This window comes from Sylvia atricapilla, chromosome 1, assembly GCF_009819655.1.
Source record: "Sylvia atricapilla isolate bSylAtr1 chromosome 1, bSylAtr1.pri, whole genome shotgun sequence".
Lineage (NCBI taxonomy): Eukaryota > Metazoa > Chordata > Aves > Passeriformes > Sylviidae > Sylvia > Sylvia atricapilla.
Window position 1 is genome coordinate 24,965,324 of NC_089140.1, and position 16,488 is coordinate 24,981,811.

Sequence of the window (16,488 nt, forward strand, 5' to 3'; positions counted from 1 at the left end):
AGACACATGAAGAACGTGGCAGGGTCCATGACCAGGGAGTTAAAAATAACAGTGACACTTTCAGTGAGGCTATATAGTGTTATCTCCTTTGACTATGTACTTTTAGTTGTTTGATTTTGGCATCACATCTGAAAATAACTGAACACATTTATTTTCACAGTGAGGGGTCTATTTTCTCCTCTATGCGTGTGCTTTATGCCCATTAGCATTAATGGGAGTTACACACACACAATTCCAGTGGAGAGGAGACTTAAACAGTCCATATAGATGTGCTCTTGTGGATCAGTAAGCACTGTTTTAAAGAATGTGAATTATAAAATAAAATAAACCCCTAAACATGCAAAAATCTGATTGTTTCAATGTGATGGGAATCTTCTTAAACCTATATAACTTAACTAGTACATATAACCAATCATTGTAAATGCACTTTAGTCTCTGTAAGATCTAAATATTCAAACTTTTGCTGGCGTAGTAATTGTGATATTATCATTGTCATAGCTTGTATAATGTATTTTAGCTTCTGTGGCCTTATGGCTTATTTATTGGGCAGCAATTTTTCTGTATGGTAGAAGCTGATTTTAACAGAACACGGACCAATGCCTATAGATGTATTCACATGTTCAGGTGATTGATAGTTAGACCTAACTGCATCTCTGTTTTGCAGATATATTTTCTAGAAAGCTTGCTCCCATTGTGCACGCTTCAGTGATGTTACACAGTGCCTGCTGTCATAAATATTCTCTAACAACCATGTTTGTTGCTTACCTGGCTTATTGCAAATGCTCTTTACAACCTTTGGTTGTAAAAGAAGAAGCTTCTCATGCACTTCCTATTATTTCTTTCTTTTTCGCCATTTATTTCTTCCAGGTCATATTCTGCTTGCACTGTGAGTACACAGATAGAAACTGTGAGTCAATGACTTATTATTTGATTCTAATAAAATATAAAATAGGTTTGCAGCATAGGATCACAGAATTTGAAACCATAATCACAAGAGGCATAATGCAGTAAATTATTCTGTTAAAGTGGTTACAGGACAAACTATTGCATCTGTTTGGCAGTCTTTCAGACAGTTAGTTCTGGTCATGCTTTTAAAAGGCAACTAGTATGACAGGTGGACTGGAGAGAAGTAAGAAAATGTCTTTCTCAAGACCATCCAGGAAGGCTGGCTCTGCCAACAGGGAGTTAGTTACCTGGGATTCTTTGTACCGTTATTGCCTCTGTCCTTGTTTCCTTGCAGTGAAATCAGAATCATTTGGATGTTTATGTGACTTTGTTTAGTTTTAGAGTTAATACTGCCTTAAGCCTTTTTAAGGCTGCCGTGTTAGGTTGTTTGTGTACTTCCCTATTTGCTCCATGATTGGTGTTAATCCCATATCTCATTTTCAAGTACATGACCAGTGAGGGAGGAGCTGATAACTGCCCATAAGTGTGTGGAGGAAGTGGTACAGTAAGGATACCGTGCTGGTTCCTAGAAAATAATTTCCTTTGATTTCAGCAGCCTTTAACAGCTGCTCTGAGATTCTTAGGGTTCTAGACAGAAACAAAAGTATATTTGTGACCAGCTCCCACATTTCAGCATGACTGTTGAGTCACTTGTTTTTCTGGCTGGAGTGAGGAAGCATTTGTACTTTTGTACTACTGTCTTGTGATCCCTGTGTTTCACTATAGATTTTGTACAGAAAACACATATCCAGCATCTCTTTCATGCAGTTAAAAACTGCTGTAGCCCAGAGAGAGAAATATGAAGCTCAGTTTTGGGTCATGTAGTTATCCAGGTAGATTTTCCAGTAGGTTTGCTTTTGCCATCATAAAGCTTCTGTACAGCATATATTGAGTTGGGAAATGTTTATTTCAACAAAAGCAGACTTGAGGCTTGCCCTAAAAAAAAATATTTTAAAATCTGTATTGAGTTACAAGTATTCTTGGAGCACAGATAAATGGCTCATGCACATATCATGAAGGCAAATTTAAACAATGATAAGGGGTTGTGCTTACAACCAAGTTTTATTCAAAGATTAAGTAAGACACAGTAGTTACAACATACACAATCCAGGCATAAAGGATAATTAAATTTCACTATTGATATTTCTGTTAGGGAGGTTGGAACCCTGGCCTCAGAGAATTTTAAAAACACGTTTTAACAAAACAGAATCTCTTAAGAGTTGATGGAAAATGTAAAGAACTAAGCTTTTGATTTGCTTCCTCTTTTCCCCCAGTGTTATAAATTGAAAGATGTTAAAACTGGAAGCATTTAGAGATGACCAAAAAAAAACCCAAAAAACCAGGAACTTCAACTTTTTACTTGAATAATGTCTGAAATATTGAGCAGAACAAGCTCCTCGTCCCTCATCATTTCAGTTTTGACTGATACAGTCTGTATTCACAAAGGGATTTTTGAAGTAGGTTAAATAAGAACTCCCTAATGAAAAAAATGCACTAGTTTGAAATCAGTCAATTTAATTACTGTGTTTTATGAAGGCCATTACCCATTGCTGATTACTAGGGTGATAAAATCTTTAAGCTTTGGTAGCCTCCATAGGGGGTGAGCTGATCTAAGTAGAGCAAAGTCCAGTCATTATCACCCTAAATACTTATGTTTCTCATTACAATATTCATTACTTTAGGTTGCTGTGAATGCTTTGAGGTCTTTATGTAAGCACTGGTTTATTCCTCTGTAGAAAAACAATATTATGTTGATAAGTTAAAGCCAAGTGTTTATATACTTCTACAGTTTAAAATGAGGCTTAGCCACATCCATACATAGAAATGCATAAATTTATCCCTCTGAGTATGAATTTCCCTATACACACCTATCCATGGCTGTTTGCTTGTCAGTGAGCTTGTATTAGTCTGATAAGAAATGGAAAGGGATATGAGTTACCTTGTTATTTCAGTCTGTTTGGGTACTTAAAGAAGCTGGAATGAAGGCTTATGTTCCTAATAACAATCTTTATTAGGGAAGTACTTTTCAAGAGGGAAAACTGAGCCACAATCTAATTAATCCGAGTTACCTAAGGCTGGTTGTTGAGGATTGGAGCTCTTTATCTCCAGTGCCAGCCTGGGCCCTTGTGCTTCCCTTTCTCTGCCGCCTCTTGAGTATCATGTGGCATCGCTGGCTCTCTGCCCTTCTCAGTCTCCCTCATCATGGGTTTCAGACTTACAAAGCAGCTTCATAAAACTGATGTTGTCTAAAAGATCAAAACTTTGCAAATGCTCTTTGCACCTTTGCTTGTAAAACAAGCAGCCTCTCATCCACCTTCTATTATTTTTCCTTCTTTTTTTTTCCCATTTATCTCTTCCAGGTTATATTCTACTTGCACTGTGAGTGCAGAATCCCTTACTCTTATGTTTTAAAAAGTATTTTATTTTAAAAAATAACTCTTGAAATATGTCAGAGAGGGATGTGGATCTGGATTACAGGGAGAGGAGAGTAACCTGTAGAAAGGGACAGAAGAACTTGGTGTAATTAAGCCAGGGAAGCCTGAGGCTGGTGGCAACATAGATATTTCATGTTCTTGCAGAGTGCTTGGGGCAGAGGAGGTGACCTAGTGGAGCTGAGGACATGCTGCCACTAACGCATGTGGCTGCAAGCTGGCCATGTATTCGCTGGAGTCAAAAATTAACAGAATATTTTTAACTATCAGAAGACTGAAGTCGCAGAGCAAGTAGAGACAGTGGGACAAACATGCTCTCGGAGTGGAGCCTGTCCCCAGGATTTTGTGGTGTACTTGTGTGTGATGCAGAAGTGGGTCACACCTGGTGTACAGGGTCACTCCCCTGCCCATGCCTGGATATTTGCTTGTTCCTGACAACAACACTTTCGTCTGTTTCTCTCTTTGGATAAATGGACACAAAATTCTACTTCCATTTTACTACCTGAATGCTGCTTGTTAAAATTAAAGGAGGAAGTGCCAGATTTTTAATGAAAGTACCTTTTTTTCTCATTTTTTGATTAGACAGTGAAATTAAATGGGTATTAGTAAAGACAGACAGAAAGGGTGGGGGTTTTAAATGGTCATCTTAAAAATTCAGTTGATTCTTATTCTTAGTTTCCACTTGCTTGTGATGAAATATTTCAGCAGTTCTCCAGAGATAACTTAATAGCTCCCCAGAGAATTTAATGGGATAAAACAACATGAGTTTCTAATATGATACAAATATCTTTTAGAAAAATTTTTCAACTTCTCATCATATGAAATAAAAACCCTGAGAAACCCAGTCAACCAACCAACAAAACTCTGGCCGTAGTCCTTTTTATTCATTTGCACACTACTTTTAAGGCTGACTTATGTTTCCTTTTCCTTTGCAAAGGCCCAGATCCTCCCCCTGCAGAGAGGATCAGAGAGAACAAGCCACATGTGACAGGAGTTAATCATGTAGCTTAATGCACTATTGGAAGGCACTCAGATAACGAAGTGATGAGAGCAGCAGAAGAGAATCTGTAAGAGATCATTCCCTTTCTGCACAGTGCAGCCTGCAGGAGGGGGAGAAGGGAGAGCTGTGTGTGACAGTCTTCCTGCTGGTATTTTCCTGCTGAGCTGGGAAGCACTGTAAAGGGCAAGACAAAAAGAGCAAAGGGAAGCCCAGATCGGACATACCTGTCTGTCCACATGGACACTACTGCAGCTTCACTGCTAGTTCCTGAGTTACTGCTTCTCCTGAAAACTTGTCAAGAGGCTTAGTGGAAAAAAGAATCTGGGTCCAGGCTTCCTATGGTAGCTGTAGCTCAGAGAGTGGTCTCAGCTTTAGCTGCTCTGCACCCGTCCTAATCCTGTATCCTGTGGCGGAGCACAGCTGTAGTTAGTGCATATTAGTAGTGTCACAGAGTAAGTATTTTAAATATCTAGTTAGTTTCTTGGGTGACATTTTCCCTGAAGTTTTTTTACCCCCTTTCTGATATAAAAAGAAATGTAACTGAAAAATGTCCATAGCTTCAAGTAACAGAGAATATGGAAGAGTAAAATTGCCAAGTAGGAAATTTAGTTTAAGCTCAGTTTGTGTGCAGCAATTTGCAAAATTCATAGAAATCCGTGACTTATCATTGTGGTGTTAAAACACTTCTGAGACAAGAGCTGCTTTGTGTAATTAATTTTTTTCAGGAGGCTTTTGTGGTTTCAACCTGTCACATCCAGTAGCAGTTTTCATTTTGATATTCCTTAACTATGTTTTCAATCTTTATGGATTGCAGAATGGTCTGTATTTTGAACATGAAAAAATACTTAATTCGTGACTTGGAAAGTAACAGCTAAAGTATCAACTGAGGATAACTGTGGGTCATAATACATCCTATTTTGCAGCTAAAATTCTAGATTTTGTGTTTAATTTAAATGTGAAATGTATGCTGCAGTGCCTAAAATGATGGAAGAATCTATGTCAGAAATGGAAAAAAAAACCCACTGCTATTTCATGATGGATGAGCTCTTTCAGATCATGGGATGTGTACAAAATCTCACAGAAGGCAGCAACTCTCCTGCTGACTAAAATCTTTGAGCAGTTTATAAGCTGCTATGATGAAAGTCCATTTGCCAGCTGGGAGCCAGAAAGCTGTGGCAGAAGTCCTTTATGGTTCTGGTTCTGCCAGGTTTCCTGGCATGAATCATGGCATGGACATGGCCAGCTCGGTCTGGATGGGAGGCAAGCTGAGCTGAGTGTGATTTATTTCTTCCCTGAGGCAGCAGTCCTTCACACAGCTGAACTTCCAAGGTTCAGTTTTGGAAACCTTTGCCAGTGCAACTACCCCAGAAGCTGAAGCTCTGGTATTTGGTATTTCAGGTGAGAATGATAGGCCCATTCTTCCAATCAATGTAGTTGTCAGTATAAAAAATAATAATAGGTCTTGGAAAGAATAGGTAGAGGGCTTCTTACCTTCTAGTTTAGTTCTTTGGTATTTTTAGGCTTTCTTGTGCAATGATGACAACTGATAGCATAATTTGGTAGAGGAGGAGTCCTGATCCCTTAGGTTCAGATGTTAAATGTCATTAAACGCATGTAAAAAATTCCAGACTTTTCAATGACTTTGAGAAATGGCAATTGGAGCAGGGCTGAGATCCCCATGGGAGGTGAATGGCAGGCAGCATGCCTCACTGTTTTTCTCAATCTACCTGAAAATTGATGGCATTACAGAAGAAGTGGAATGGCAGGAACTGCAAGAACTTTGTTGCTTAGGGCATCACCTCTGTTGAAGCAAAATTGTGAGCTTTCCTTAAGCATGGCAGAAGCTCTTTCTGCTGATTAACTGTATTAAATCTCTTTCATTTCAGGATGCCTGATCATTACTGAATGTTTTATCCCCTGTAGTCGATATCAAGTGCAGCATTTTGGTATGTTAGTTGAGGGAGGCATAATCTTTTTGATAGCTTGGACATTATTCCTTAGGCTAACTCAGGAGAGCCTAAGCCAACTCTGGTTTTAGAGGTGGAACTGTAACATTTTCTAAAATTAAAGACACTTCCCACTTCCTTGTTTTCTATATACCCTATCAAGTTGTAATCCTTCAGGCTGAAGTTTTCCATAATTGGTGTTTGCTTCTAGCACAGGTTTTGTTGTTTCTAACTTTTTTTTTTTTTTTTAAAGATTAAAGACAGTACCATAACACAAAATTAATAACATGCTCAAATTGACGGAGTTAGTCTTAACTTTGACATTTCCTATCTTTGAAGTGTTACAGTCTGCAGTCTTAATGTTCTGTTAACATGCATTTATGTGTCACGTATGTATAATTTACGGGCTATGTTTTATTTTGTTCTCCTGTTAGACTGGCATCGAGATGACTGATGCAGACAAAGAGTACTAAGTTTAGAAAAGAATTAATGGGCATTCAAATGTTCAGTTCTTTTGTAGGCCCTTTGTACAGCATATCTTTGCACATTACATATAAATTATTAAAATATCACTATTGTTAGCTTGGAATTCAAAACATAATTTGGCATCAACTGTGTAACAATTCAGAAGTTACTGTTCTCCTTAGAAGAAAAAAGTCAGAGTGTGCTTAAAATTTTCTCAGTTTTTGTTTGAGTTGGGGGGTTTTGCTATCAGCTAATATTTTGTCTTTTTTTTTTTTTTTTTTTTTTTTTTTAACTAAGGCAGCGCGAGTTAAATCAGACTCTGCTGGTGAATTGCAAAGAAATAAATCACAACAGACATTAATCTAGATGAGGACTAAGTAATTAACTTCATAGAAGGGTGGTGTATATTGTGTCTGTGACACTAGACTGACTGCTGTGCATAGAATAAATGCAGTATTTAGGTTGCCTATGGTATTCCACCCCTTCAATTAAGTAAACAAATATATATAGAGCTACTCTGGAGTGTATCCTTTGTGGTCTAAACACTGTATCTTATTAAAATCATCTGCATGCAGTATGTGGGGTTTGAGTTCCTGCCAGTGGTTTCATCCATTGTTAACAGTGATGCTCGGCTCTCCCAAGAGTTAAATACAGTGGTACTTTAGTTATGTGGAAAGGGTGCTCTTGGTTACTTTGGTGGCCATTTCATTGCATATTACCTCCCACTTTGTTTCCATCCATGTGTGTGGCATAGGGTGTTGCCTAAAAAAATATAGGCTTTTTCAGGAAATAAAATATCCATATAGGTTGAGAAAAATATCAAAGACAGCCTGTAATTGATTCTGGGGGGCAAGACCAGGGCCAGAATAGGTGTGTTCCTGCCTGCTCTATGTGTGTTATCAAGATATTGAATATTTACATTTTTGTATCTGTTTTCACGTCAACAATAATGACAAAACATCTGTTGAACTCCAGAAGATAGGATCAGTTATGAAAGTGGAACTATAATAGTTTATTGTTTGTATTGTAACCCTCACTGCAAGTGCTGTCTTTTACCCAGAAAATGAGACCAAGTGATTGTTCTATTTTTTAGAAATCATCAAGTTCAAGTAGCTATAGTTCATCATCGTGAAACATATTTTTACCTAAAATGTCTTAACTGCATTCAGATGTTAATCCATTGCTCAAAGTATTTGCAGCAGATTTCTTTTCAGCACTTAGAGATACAGGCAATATAGGTTAACAAAAATTTTGCTAAAGAGAAAATACAGCTAAAACTGCATTTGCTTGAAGTTATGTTTATTTGATGATGCTGTTAAATTGAATTGAAGGAATATTAAAATGGTGATAAGCCACATACACAAAGTATGTGTGAAGTCTGAGATTTTAGTCACTAGTTCAGCAGACTTGCTGTTGTCCACAGACTCAGATTAATCTGAGTATTTTCTAAGTTTTAATTCTGCCTCTTCAAAGAATGTTTAACTTGGCCTTCTAAAAAATTGTAATAGCAACAAGCTATTGTAGAACATTAATTTTTATATAGTTTTTATTTTCTCTGCTACATATGAGATTTTATGGCATATACAGCTCTGTGGAAGCAGACACAAGTAAACAGAATTGTCTAAAAGAAGATCGCCCTTTGCCTCCAAACAGCAACAAACCCACATGCAACTAACAAAAGATGCATGTTAATAAGAACATGTCTGACTTTTTGGAGCATGGTGATTAGCTATAAGAAAGCCATCAATTCAGATCAGAACAAGCTTTTTCTTAACACAAAAATAAGAAGGCATTGTGCTTCTACAAAATGTTTGAATAGGTCACAGATTTTTGAACTGGGAACCACTATCACCCTTGGAGTGTATCTTGGACCACCATGCCGGCTCGTCTGCAAACTCCTAATTGGAAACAGCGTGTGGCACCAGGGCGGCGTGGGCCGGCTGCAACCACAGCCTCTGGCACATCTTCTGAGCCCTGCTGTAGCTGCTCATTGTCAGATTCTCCATTTACACCTGTGTCCACGGGAGGAGTGGGTCAGAAGTGTGACAGGCCCTGCTGGTGGGAAAACTTCACCCCTTCACAACAACCTCTCAGCCAGTGATGATGCTGAGGAGGTTCTTCCCATGGCTGTTTTTTGCTTTGAGGCTTCTGAACTCTAGGTGAAGCCAAAAAAGCAGTGACTACTTAACTGGTGACTGGGATCACATAATAGTTTCAGCAGTGATCAGTGCTGCAGGTTAGGAGCTGTTGTCTCAGTGACAGGTAAATAAGCCCATGAAGAACAGTCATTAAAAGGAAATGGAACAGGTTCAGCATAGACAACTATGCTCCCTTTGAGCTCATAGGGCACTGGTTCCTCTGAAGTGGAGGTGACTGATGCTGCTGAAATTGCATTTTGATTCCTTCTCAGGAGAGTCCACTGGCTCAAAGGAGAGATATGATGGACAAGAGCTTGGGGGGATGAAGGCAGGAACAGTTTGCCCCTCCCACCCCAAAGATTTAGAGGCTTCAGGGAAGGCAAGGAGCCAGAAATAAAGTGAAATATCCTCAATGAATAATTCATTGGCTGGAAAGTGGTTTTTTAGGGAAACTGAAGCTATACAGGGATTTGGACAAATTCAGCTGAAACACTCTGAGCCATAAAAAAGATGGATAGGAGGGAACTATGCAAAAGTCTTGAAACATGTTGTAGTATCTTGTTTCAACCATCTGGATAGATTCCTTTAGAAGGCACATTGAAAAATTTGGGGGATTTGTCTCAAAATCTTTCTCCTCTTCTTCTCCTCTTCTTCTCTCCTCTCCTTCTTTCCTTTTCCCCTTTTCCTTTTCTTCTCCCCAACTTCAAAGAGCAAGTGTACTAGAAGGTCTTAATTTATCTGAAATTGAAATTGATGTTAATTTGGGGAGCCCAGCACTGACTCAGAGAACAGCACCAAGAGTTGTCTGGTCAGAGCATCTCCTTCTCCTGAGTTCTGTCACAGTGCCCAGTGAAGTTTCTAGGAAAACACAGAAATACAGCTTATGTTTGTCAGATCTCTGGTGTATGGATTGGAAGGTGTGCCGACAGAAGAAGTCTCTGGCTCCATGAGAAGGTGGAGGAGGCTGGTTTTGGTGAAGTTCACATGCCTGGTGCAGCATGTGCTGCCTGGCAAGCCTCAGGGGTGGAGCACTGTCTCATGCTTCCCAGATGCACATAAACCATCCCCTTGGACAGTCCCAGTGGGGAGCTGGGCATGTTTTAGGGCAGGAAAGCTGACAGGTAAGTGAAGTGTTTGGCTAGAGTGATCTCCCAAGAAACAGAAGCTTCAGAAGGTTCAAGGGCTCCGTGGTGGCACTGAGATACAGGTTGGTGGTGTACTGGCTAAATCACGTGCAGTGGTGACACATCAGCAAGGCAAGGATGCGTGCTTGTTAGGAAGATCCTGGCAGCCATTTTTTGTAGATAATACTGATTTTCCTCATTAGGATTACTGTCTGATGCAACCTAAATGTACCATAATGTTAAGGCTAAAGCAGTGTGAGTAATTCAGTCAATTAATTAGGTGTGGGTAGCATTTGCCTTTCATTGTAAAGGGATCAGAGGAAAACACTTAATAGCTTTTATGTTCTTGTTCTGCTCCATACCTTAGCATCAGTTCATTCAAATAACCTTCTGACCCAAATAAGTTATTATATTAAATTATTATGCTTTGGTGAACATTTCTACCCTGCACCAACATCATGACATGAAAGTTAACACATGCTGCTTTATAGTAACTGCAAGTGGACAGAAAAATTGCCACGTGAGTGAGAAACACCCAGATAGCTCTAAATCTCTGTCCTTCCTCCATGGAGTATCTCCTCATTTCTTCCACTTCTGCCCTGGTATTTGCAGAAAACACATGTAGAGAAAAGCTGAGAGGGAGATTCCACTGATAGACCCAGGTCTGCAGCAATTGTGGGTGTCAGTGCACCCCAGCGAAGGAACTTGAATGGAAAATGACTGGAAGGGGGAGCATTAATCCAGAGAAGAATTTGAATTGGAGTTTGTGTATACTTTTGTTTTTATTTGTGGTCTTTTCCTGTGTAACTGTTGTGGTTTAGTATTGGGGCCTTTGCAGAAAGAAGGGGTTTGGAGAATAAAAGACAGTTTTTCCTTTGACTTTATTATTGCCAAGGTTTCCCTCAGCATCCCTGAGGAATTTATATTAGAGAGGTTTATTCTACTAACGGTCTATTAGCAGGATTGGCCCCTTGTTGAAAGCATGCTGCAGTGCATGAGATTAAATAAGGTAAAATAAGATGAAGTTGTAAGGAATTAGGTTGTATGTGGGCACTGAATATTTTTTCCTATGTGCTAAAGGTATTAATAATTAGTAATTAATTGCTTTGTGAACTGAGTCACTAGAAATGGCCCAGACCCTGCTGACACTGTCAGCTAAAAGTAACACATGTAATGCATACATTCTTGGGGAGGTACTTCAAGTTTGAGATACCAAGTTGTTTTAATAGCCTGAACTTTGATTTTATTTGTCTGTGGCCATGCTGTGGAGTAAAGGCAATTAAATTATCTCAATGTCATAAATATATTTAATTTTGTTCTTTATAATGACATATTTTATTTTTCAGTCACTTAATGCAATGTAATGCTATTAAAGACTTTACAAGGGAAGGAGCAGTGATGCTTTATTAAATTCAGAAAGTCCTTTGCCTAGGATATTGCTCCACTTTAAAAGATTTTTCTACTTGAAATCGGTGAGATTCATTTCATTCAAGAGTTTGATGAATGGTAGTACTGTACACATCAGAAGAAATGAAATCTTTTAGGAGATGCAGTAATAACAGGGATATGGTTGCACAGCTGGTTTTGGTTCCATCTCTGATAGAAAGATCTCTGCACTACCCCATACCACTATACAGAAGCCAGTCTAGGTGTGTGGCCAAATGTGTGCTACAGATAGTTATGTGCTGGTGCACTGACCTCTCTTCTGGTGCTACAGTTCCTTCTGTGGAGGGATTTTGTAAGAACAGAGTGGTCTTCAAATATAGAATATGTGTGCACGTGAACGTGAGAGACAGCTGTCTGAAATTATTTACTCTCATAACTGGTCTCCATTCCTGGGAGGAGTAAAGGAGAAAAATGCCAGAAGTGGAAGACAAAGAAGGGAAAACCCAAAGATTGCAACGATGTCTGTATTAACTGGGCTGAGATGGCTTTTTCACAGGTTGCATTTCTCAGTCTGTAGCCTCAGCTAATGCTAACTGTACTATATTTGGTATTTCAACTGGCAAAACCCCAAACTTGCACACCAGCCCTTCATAATGTAACTCAGTCACTGATGTATGTATAATGCATGTATAATACATGGGAAGCTTTAAAAAACAGTGTTTTCCCGAAAATACTGGATATAGAGGCAAAGCTAGATATATTAAAAAAAAAAAAAAAAAAATTGAACAAACGTGATAGTCACCAGTGAGATATAGAGATGTTAAGATCTTGTATTGCAAATCCCTGTCCATATGATTAACACTTGCAGCAGTGTATGTGGAGCTTTCACAAGCAGTTAATCTTGGACATATACATAGCTCTTTTGCCAGCTGGATGATGTAGTAGATGCTTTTCTTAGTCTCCAGTTCTGTGTATCTAGTTGAGATATAAGGAGAAAAATAATTTGACTGTTTTCCAATAAAATGTACCATATGTCTCCTGGGCTCCTGTGGTCTACTAGTGCCACTTGGACATAGTTAGCTGACCATCTGCTTGGCACCTCTTGTTGTGTATGAAAAGATCTGGCTCAGTTCAGGTTGAATACTGGGTGGTACAGACTGGATTAGCTATGGTTGTACCCATTCTTCAGGCCAGAGGCATCCATTTGCTAAGGTGGACAGCAGTTTATTATAGTTTCCTGTAGTTTCTAAAACTGAAACTATACTAGAGACTGCAGTAAGAGACTACACTGAAACTACTGTAGAAACACTAATACTAGCCTTCTTCAGTACCAAGCACTGTGTAATGTCTTGAAACAGTTATTCTTTCATATTATATGCAGGATGTGATCACAGCGCTTCAGGAGGGCAGTAAAAACTTGCATGGATCATGTGGATGCTTGTTGCTGTTTTCTGGAATTTGGCTTAATGAAAACGAAGTTGAGAAAAGTGCTTGTTTTGTTTTGCTGTTTCGTTGGGGTTTTTTCTTTTTAATTATCTCAATCCCAGCTTGCATTATCTTCCAGAAATTGCAGTATTGGATCCAGCTGGAAATTACTGCAGTATTATTTTGCCATAGCACTAAAGCATTTTGTCTGGAAGTTCATCTGTTTAGATTACATGTCCCTCTTGAAGCCTAATGTTCAAGAGCTCTTCATTAGAAACATCAATGGTATTAAATGGAAATGGATCTTGCAGCACGATATAAAAAAAATCAGACTAGTAATGCAGTATCCAGTTGGTATAACATTTCCATTGTAATGCATTTCCTGTAACTGTGAATTCCTTAACACAGAGGAGGGTAGCTAAAATAACACAATATACTCACTTTACTACTTAGAGCTTTAATGAACTTCAGGAAAATAGTTTCAACACAGTGTTTTAAAGTTCTGTTACCTTCTGCACATTGACCTGGGTCCTGCAAACAATTACACTTGGGCACAGCCTTGCTGACTGCCAATGGCCAGCTCGTGTGTGTGAAGTGAAACATACGTGTGCGTACAGGTAGAGATCAAGGCCTTGCTCTAGTTTGGAAAATGTGAAATATTTTAACCAAGGGGTAGATTTTGCAGCAACACTACAAAATCAAGCAGATAAAGCCTTTTGGTCTGCCAATGACTAAATGCTCCGTCTGGCTGGTGTTTGAATAGGAAACTGCCAGATGTGCCTTGTGAACGTGGCCACAACTTCCCAGGTACCAGCCCCCAGCGGTTTGGTAGGTGCACGCCTGGCGCTTCACTGTGCACAGCCGTGCTGGTTACAGCAGGAGCTCTCCTCAAAGGAGGTGCCTCAGTGTTGGGCCAGAGCGAGAACCAGTCCTGCACGGCCAGTGTCCTAATAATGAATTCTCTGCTGGCTTGTCCCGCAGCTGGCTGTTCCACACAACGACGAGTGGACGCGCTTCGCCCGGACCCTGGTGGAGATCCGCGCCAACCGAGCCGACAGCGAGGAGGAGGGGGCGGTGGAGCTCTCGGCATAGGGGGAGAGGAGGAGCAGCGCCCGCCAGAACAGCAGCTTCCCCCGCTGGGTGCGCCAGTGTTCAGTGTCAGAGTCAGTCTCGCTGTGGCTTTTGATGCCAGTGTACATGCCAGTATTGCTCAAAGCATTCCATATTAATCACACTGCTTTACACAAGGCTGAAAATATCCAGAGCATTTTCATACTTTATATTTCTGTCTGAAAAGTAAGAAAGAAAAGACAAATCAACCCTTTATGGGTTTAGTTGTTGCCTTTTAACTACTTAGTAGCTGTATTTAATAGCTAGGAAACCCTGGTTAAACTTGTGCTCACATTGCCCTTCTGGCATAGTCCTATTAAATCCATATGAAGCCAGATATGATTATGTGCAGATGTGGTGTGCTTCACTGTATGGGACTGGGCCAAAGACTTTAGATGTGGTGTATCACATGGTGACTTACATTATGAATGGATGTACTATACGAAAGTTGCTGCTCCTTATTTATTGCGGTGTGCTGCATGGAACATATTTATTTGAAAGCATTAAAATAAACGATCTTAAAGCATGTGCATAATGAGAGAACTGCATTGTCTGTGTGCTGCTGTAGAGGTTACATTAAAGTCCGCGTAACAATTACAGTGCATCAGTTGTGCTTAAGATGCAAGATCTATAAAGGCTGGCTTGAGTGGATGGAATGAGTTCTCTTTCCTTTTTTTTTTTTTTTTAGATGCCTATTATTTCTAGGCATGTTAACTATATTTCAGATACAGCTGGTCACTGATACTTGTCATGCAAGTTAACACTAACAGTCTGACAAGGGGTTGTGGTTCCCAAGTATGACACCAGTATTGCCAATAAAATGTATCAGGCCTGTTCCGTTGCAGTGTGGTTATCTTTCCTTGTCAGCAGTGCTCAGCAAATAGATACCTTTGGCACTGGGACTGCCCAGTAATGGACCTGTGTGGATCAGACCCTGCTACCAATTTTACATGGGCAAGCACTAATGCATGTCAGCTTCTGGGCTAATATTTATTCTCCCTCCATCCCTAGCATGCTTACCTGCACACACATGCACACGCAGAGCAGCAGCGTGCTGCCATGTGTGCTGAAAGAAAAGGAATAGGAGAGACAAGGCATCCTCAGACTGTCTTGAGAGACAGGTTGGGACAGGGGACAAAGGAACAGCCTCCTTTATGACAATCTCTTGTGGCTTGAGCAAAGAAACAGAGTGCAGACTGGTCTCTTTGAGAGCTGTGGCCCAGATGGATGTTAGTGGTGAGGCTGCTCAGTCCGTGTCACAATACTGTGCTGAGACAGAGGACAGCTGTGACATCTGGGGGGCATGCAGGTGAAGCATTTTAGCAAGAAACACTGCGAGTCTGACAAGAAGGATCTTGTACATAAAGTTTCTTGTCTCCCTGCTGCATCTTTGGGCAGTCATGTTGAGGAATGAACACATCAGCTGGTCATGTTTGGGGCTATGGCCCGATCAGAACCACTGGGGAAGTCTGCACTGCCAAAGCCAGAGTAGGCTGAGAAAATGAATCCTTTGGAAAAGCTGCATTTCCCTTATCTTCTTGGTGGTTAGAAACAACTCCCAGTGAAAGTGCATGGGCTACTTTCATCTTCATGGTGGAACCTGCAACTATCTCCCAGTGCCCATGGGAGTGTCCTGTCACTGGTCTGTGGAGAGCATCTTCTCCCAGAAGGCCTGGTACACAGCAGAAATGCATCAGTCACCTTTGGGTGGCTCCCTGAGATTGGAACCATTGTTAGAAAACTTTGTGTTCCTGCTGCTCCTCCGGGTGCTTTGGGAGTTGTCCAAAAGAACTAGTGTAGCACTTGCTGCAGTTTTGTAGCTTAAAGGTGAATGCTAACAAACAGCCAGGTAAGATGACTATAAAGGAGCAGTTTAGAGATAATCTCTGGGTTTTTTTCCCCAGCTTTGCCCTGTTTTCTTTTCAAAAACTGCAAGTGTTGTCTGTGTACATGGATGAGGCAGATGTGGTGCAGAGTGGAAGGCACGCTTGGTCCTCAGTGGTTCACGAGACCAGAACGTGCACAGGTGGATACACAGCAAAGTACTGCCATCGTGAGAGGCAGAGGTGGGAACTCACTGCCCTTCCAGCCGGTGGAGTAGCTGCACATCACAAAGTGTGAGGACACCATCTGAGAGTGCCTGTGGTGTAACGGGAAGGGCATTCAGCCAATGTCTCCCATTCATCATAATCAGTGCAGTGGGAACAGTTGGCAAATTTGCTTCTACTTTTTCCATATTACTATTCAGCTTTTGGAACCTAAGGGGGGTCTGCATGTTCATGTCCAAGTACTCCCTACTTTATAGCATTAATAACTTCTGAAATAGCTTTGAGAGTGGCCTCAGAGGACCTTCAGCACTTGCTGCTGTGTGCAAATCAATATGACCAAAGTCCTTTTTCGAATTTTTTTTGGGGGGGAGCGGGGGGGATGTTCAGCAGTACACAGAGGAAACAAGAAAAAGACCTGAATTTCCACAGAAATCACCAGGTTTGTATAGACAGAGCAATAACGTGAAAG

General features: G+C 40.4%; 1 protein-coding gene across 7 annotated transcripts in view; it reads left to right on the top strand.

Annotated features, from left to right (window-relative positions):
* DYNC1I1 (dynein cytoplasmic 1 intermediate chain 1) overlaps positions 1-14,805 on the top strand; it is a 186,267-nt gene extending 171,462 nt beyond the window's left edge. For all 7 annotated transcript variants that reach the window (XM_066317643.1, XM_066317678.1, XM_066317652.1 and 4 more), the window contains one exon: positions 13,843-14,805. In XM_066317643.1, the coding sequence (XP_066173740.1) occupies positions 13,843-13,953 (111 nt within the window). In that variant the 3' untranslated portion in view covers positions 13,954-14,805. The remainder of the gene's footprint in view (positions 1-13,842) is intronic.
* The last annotated feature ends 1,683 nt before the right edge of the window (positions 14,806-16,488 follow it).